We start from the raw sequence: 6,111 nt of genomic DNA on the forward strand, positions 1-6,111 counted from the left end.
ACGCTTCAGTTTTGATTCATACACTACAAATTTTATTTGGATTTGACCGTACTCAATCAACATGGAGGCTCCTGACTGTTCTGGAAGGTTTTAAAACAGGGTATTTCTCATTACATTGTAGCATTTAATTTAGTTACTTGCTGGGAGGTACACTCAGGTGTCTCATTCAGCTTACTTTATGGAGGGGATTTTTTGTGAATACTGGTTTTACTCTGTGGAAATTAATTTATTATTTTTATTATTTTGCAGAAAACCAGCTGGATCAGAGCCAGTTCCTAAATCTAGGATCACACTCCCTGCTCCTAACCCTGACCATGTAGGTGGTTATAAATTGGCAGTTGCCACTTTTGCAGGGATTGAAAACAAGTTTGGACTTTACCTACCTCGGTTTAAGCCATCGCCACCTACCTCAAAGGCTGCTGCAGCAGTAGGACCCTAAGTTTATTGCTGTAGGTTTTTTGTTATTAGTTGGGAAAGAGCCACTTTTCTAATTGGTTATTACTTTGTTCCTTTAGCTTCTCATCATATAACAGTTTAGCTTCGTTTGAGTTTTAAGGCAATTTTCATCCTAAATGTAATGATTTGTCTTTGTGCTTCCTTAACCAGATCACTGTGAAATTCTTACCAGTTGTTTTAAGTTTGGGACCATGAATGTATTTGTCCACATCTGACATGCGCTTGTGTTGGGAAGACACTAATTTTAGGTTCTGTTTATTGGGGAGGGCTGGGTGAGAGCTGTGAACCAGATCATCTTACAGGCAATGCTCAGTTGCAGATCACCAGGGCGGATGTTGCACATCGTCACTCAAATGGAAAAACTCAGTAGATATCACGGTGCTCAAAGCGGAATGATTTTGACTGTACATGTAAATTGGTTATAAACTTAATGCGTGTCTGTAGAGGTCAGCAAATATATACCCGGTACCTAAGTATGCCAGTACAGCTTCAACTTTTTAAATATGTACACGCACAAGTTCTGTTTCTGGATTGTATTATGAAGCTTTTATGTGGAACATGTTTTTGTAATGGAAACCACATTTATAAATGTTTAGCCGTTGTATTATGTTACTGGTATCAAAATGCTCAAAAGAAAGTGTTATTGTCCATAGTCTTTGCACTTTATGGAAGAACTTTTGGCATTCTACTACACATACAAGGAAATTTCATAACTAGGTGCCTATCTTGGGTTGCTGGTGTTTGAAATTCAGTTTGTATATGCACTTCTATAGTAAAACGCTGCTTGTTTAAATAACTGCAATAGAAAATTCATGCACTGTATCAATGGTACCTGCCTTAACTGCTGGCTTGTAATTGGCAAATAGGTGGTTTCAGATTCTTATTTACTTCATTGAGTCAAAAGAGATTAAAATACTCTAAAAGAAAAGATTTTACTTAATTTTTTGGTGCCTTGCACAGTGTTTAGAAAATTATGTATTTATGAAGATAGAAATAAACCTTTCAAACAGATGCACACATGGTATTCTGTTACGGAAATAGTGTAGTACGTCAGACGTCTTGTTCAACTTCAGTTATAAAGTTAGGTTAAGATAAAGTTAATATTTGGACATGTAAGCTATAAAAACACCTGCAGCTTGAGAATAAATTATATGAATTGCCCTGTGTAGAAAAGACATCTGTTGGTGTAGATGTCACTGAAAAAAAGAAATTTTTCCTCAGTCAAAAACCAGGATTGGAGTAAGCTTTGATATTTTGACCTTTACTTTTACGGGGAGGTTAATGTGTTATGAACAGTCTGACTACCTAGTCAGTTGAAGGTACTGTTGGGTGTCTTCTGTGATGCCTCTTAAGACCAGGAAGAATTTGGTCTTGCTTGTCTTCTAGAGGTGGGTACCTTCAATGTTGACTGTAAACTGAGGGAATGCATAGATGCAGTATCATTGCAGACAAATGGGTTAGGCATGCAGTATCACATTGTTGTACTATAACTTATGGAAATACTGAAATGGAAATCACTCTATTGTTGTATTTGTGTTTGGGTCATTGTGAAAATTATTCTCTTGGACTAATTTGCATTTTGAAGTTACTGGTGAAATGGAGTCATGGCAGGAGTAGCATCTGCAGTACTCAAGCACGTGAAAGCGAGGGGAGAAGATGACATCTACCTGCAGCTGCATCTTGGAGTCTGGCTAAACCAGTGTGCAGAGACTCTGCGCTGGGCTCTGACAGCCGCCGGCTGCTCCCTCTCAACCCTGTATATCCAAGTCTCTCCAAATGACAGGTCCTTTGTTTCAGCAATGGGGAAAAAAACCCTGCCCCTTGTATTACTGCAAAATTAACTGTCAGGATTTTTGGTTAAGGCTTGTCATAAAAGTTAAACTTTCTCACCGGGAGCTGCCTGTGCTTGACACTTGAGATTTTAGGCTATTTAGGAGCTGGTTTTACACTTCATCCCTCACTTTTGCCTGACGTACCTTGTGAAGGGCTTCTCTGCAAAGTCAGCAGCTCGGGGAGAATGCCCGAGTACTGAGCTGCACGTTCGCCCGGGCCGGGAGAGGAAGCGCCTGGCCACGTGCGTGGCTTCAGCCGGCAGCTGCTCCTTCCTCGTGGAGCCTGGAGAGAGGGACACCCAGGCTGCACCGACCAGAGCACGTCCCTCTCTGCTGCCTAATGCCAAACCCCAACGCAGCCGGGGCCTCGCAGCTGGGAACAGAAGAGGAATTAGAGCTGGGTTATTGTAAGACTTGCACAACTTCTTGGCTCGTGTGATAAAGATCGTTGCTTGTGTTTTACAAAGCAAATCATAACTCAGACCCGTTCCCCTGCCTACTGCTGCCCTCTCTTTCCCAGGCCTGGCTGTATATTTATGACTTGTCCTTTATTCCAGGGATGAAGGGACGAAGCTCCCAGCCCCAGGACAAAGCTCAGGTGCAGCTCTCCTATGGCAGGTCCATCTCAGAAGGCCACAGCCTTCATCTTCTCCCTGGCAGCAGATGAGCAAGGCTGGCCTGACACCCCTACCACCACCCATGGTGGCCCTTCCCTCCCCATTAACTGTCTTCTGGGGGGTTGTTCTGTCCTTCTGCCCTTCTTTTCAGGGCCAGTAGATGATGGAGGCAGGAGCAGAAGGGTTGAAGAGCCAGTGACTGCTTCGTTAACACGCAGCCCAGTTCAAAACGTTTCAAAGCACGCTACAGCTCTGCCCGGAGATCTTGGGGAAGTTCTGTGCCCACAGTCGGCTTCCTCCAGACACAAAAGGATGCATTCCTGCTCCGAAAAGCTTACAGGCCAAGAAATTGTAAGATTGCCTTACAAACAAACAAAAGGCCCCGAGGACAATGTTTAGATGTTTGTCCTCTTTGGGTTTCTGGGTGAGTTACGCGAAGTGTGGGAGGATTGGGATAAAATGTAACCTAGCTTACTTCCTGCAGTCCAGCTAACTCCCTGTGACAGCACTTCCAGAAAAAAATGATCAAGTATTGATGATGTCACCTATCAGCATGAGTGGGGTGGGGGTGTCCCTGAAGCAGTTACCCTGTATTTGTGTTCCTCAGTGCAGCAGAAGCTGAGGGATGGTTTTCTGCCTGGACCCTGGGGAATGGGTTGGGTTTAAGCAGACTTAATGTTGACAGTTTGCAGGAACGCTTTTGTGAGCAAACATACCACAGGCTTCAAAAATAACTTGGGCAGGTTTTTCTAAACCTGCTAAAATTACAAAACCCGACAAACTGCTCTGCATCTTCCTTAGGAGGGGACAGCCTGCTTGGGAACATCCCTGCCGTACACTCCATGATGTGCATGCATGTCACAGTGCTTACTGCTGAGCTCCTCAGCTCTCCAATGCACACGTGGCAGAGGGATGAACAGGAATCCTCCAACCTTGCTGTTTAAACACCACTGTGAAATTCAGACTCTGTTTTCAGTTGAAATATTTGCCATTTTTGCATAAGCTAGAAGACGACTTCCAGAGATGGTGATCATTTGTAAGTTAATTAATGGTCGAGAATACAGAAATCTCAAGACATTTGTACTTTAAGTGTCTCCAGAGAGCTTCAAACACAGGAAATAACACAGAAGCAGCCTGGGAAGAAGTGGTTTCTTTAACGCCACGTGCCGTATGGTGGTTCTGCTTTCTGCACAGTGGCCAGCGGAGAGCTCAGGCTGTGAGCATGGGCAGCCTCTCCCAGTGCTGAATGTGAGGGTGTTACTGAGGTGTGTGTTGCCCTTCAGACAGCGATGGCATTTTAAGAAGTGTATTCATCATTTTAACCGCTCCTTGCACTATTCCTCATTGCACCGGGAAGCAGTACCGTTGCTTGCAAGATTCATTCCAGCTGCTGTAGTTATATTGCAAAGGGCTGCCTGGCCTCCCTCCGTGCTCACTCACACCCCCCAGGCTGTGCAGACAGTGCATACCGGACATGGTGGTGCTACTACAGAAGTAGCTCTGCTTATGTCTTTGAAGGAGAACCAGTCCTGTAAGCTTCCTGAGGATGGGCTGCTAGCCCCGTAGCACCATTAGGCACCGAGTCCTTCCTTAGGACTGATGCTGCCCCGGTGATAGCAGAGTCTCCTTTGTCTGTCACTGGTCAGTAGGGACCAGGTCACTCTAGGTGGGATGCCATCTGGCTCTGTGAGTGGTTTCCAGTTTTCTGCTGTGTTTGCTTTGTATCTAAAGTTGCTAAAACTCGAGAGCTTTTCCCGTATGTCTTGGGTGAAAGAACCTATTGCCAGTTGTTTCCATAGCACTAGAGATGCAGGCTGTTCTTTGCAGTAAGAGCTCATGGTGTTCCAGGACGTGGTTGGGACTCCTGTGTTTTCAGAAGTAGCAAATGCTGGGGGTGTTGGTTTTGAGACCCAGGAGGAAGTACCTTTCATCTTGGAAGATTCTCCATGGAGCACTTGCTGAGTACCCTGCAGAAAATGCTGCAGCTCCTGAATCATTGTGACCCAGCACCATTTGTTCCCCATGCCTTTTCTCTTTGAAGTAACAGGCGAGAGGCAGTCCTGCTGAGTCTAATCTCAAGCAGCAAACAGTTGCTCTGACGTGATGACCTTCCCATGGGGATGTCTGTGGTGCTCTCAGACTCAGGAAGCAGCCCATTTCATTTCCACCTTTCAAGCATCTACTTGGTGTAAGTGCTATTATTTACATGATGGGCCTGGCATTCCAGCCCCATGCTCGGTTTTTGTGTGTCCTGACCAAATTCAAGGTTGCTCTTTCAGTGTGCCCTGGCCATCGTCGTCTTCCTCTGTTACCGTGGGGGTTTCTTGAACAGGGTGCATGTCATGAAGGTGAAGTAACCCTGCTTCCCCTTTTAGCTAATGCCTGCAGCTCCCACCCTCAGTGCCACCTACCATGTCTTCCCCGTGTCCTTTCGCAGCTCCTTTCAGAACAAATCCCAAGTCCCTGGCCACGCCATTCCTCTGCTTCTCACTCATGTTGGTGTGGCTTTGATCCTTGGCGCTGAAATCAAGGGAGAATCTGGTCTTCCCTTCACCAAGCACAGGACAGTTGTCTCTTCCACACTGTTGTGTTTAACCCCAGCTGGCAGCTAAGCACCACACAGCTGCTCGCTCACTCCCCCCACCACAGTGGAAGGGGGAGAGAATTGGGGGGGGGGGGGGAAGTAAAACTTGTGGGTTGAGATAAACACAGTTTAGACAGAAAGGAAGAGAATAGTAATAATAACAATAAATGACAACAATAATAATAAAAGAATTGGAATATACAAAACAAGTGATGCACAATACAATTGCTCACAACCCGCCGACTGATGCCCAGCCAATCGCCAAGCTGTGGTGCCCCCTGGCCAACTCCCCCCAGTTTATATACTGGGCATGATGTCATATGGTATGGAATACCCCTTTGGTCAATTTGGGTCAGCTGTACTGGCTGTGTCCCCTCCCAGTTTCTTGTGTACCCCCAGCCTCTGCTGGCAGGGCAGCATGAGAAGCTGAAAAGTCCTTGACTTAGTATAAACACTGCTTAGCAACAACTAAAACATCAGTGTGTTATCAGCATTATTCTCATACTGAATCCAAAACATAACAGTAGACTGTACCAGCTACTGAGACGAAAATTAACTTTATTCCAGCCAAAAGCAGGACACACATCCAGCTCACAGGCCACTCCTCCATCCTGTACCTCAA

At 45.4% G+C, this 6,111-nt stretch overlaps 1 protein-coding gene across 5 annotated transcripts in view; it reads left to right on the forward strand.

Moving 5' to 3' along the window:
- SLC25A13 (solute carrier family 25 member 13) overlaps nucleotides 1-2,351 on the forward strand; it is a 106,764-nt gene extending 104,413 nt beyond the window's left edge. For all 5 annotated transcript variants that reach the window (XM_052801829.1, XM_052801820.1, XM_052801805.1 and 2 more), the window contains one exon: nucleotides 250-2,351. In XM_052801829.1, the coding sequence (XP_052657789.1) occupies nucleotides 250-439 (190 nt within the window). In that variant the 3' untranslated portion in view covers nucleotides 440-2,351. The remainder of the gene's footprint in view (nucleotides 1-249) is intronic.
- Nucleotides 2,352-6,111: the final 3,760 nt, after the last annotated feature.

The sequence above is a fragment of the Harpia harpyja genome, chromosome 1 (assembly GCF_026419915.1).
Source record: "Harpia harpyja isolate bHarHar1 chromosome 1, bHarHar1 primary haplotype, whole genome shotgun sequence".
Classification (NCBI taxonomy): domain Eukaryota; kingdom Metazoa; phylum Chordata; class Aves; order Accipitriformes; family Accipitridae; genus Harpia; species Harpia harpyja.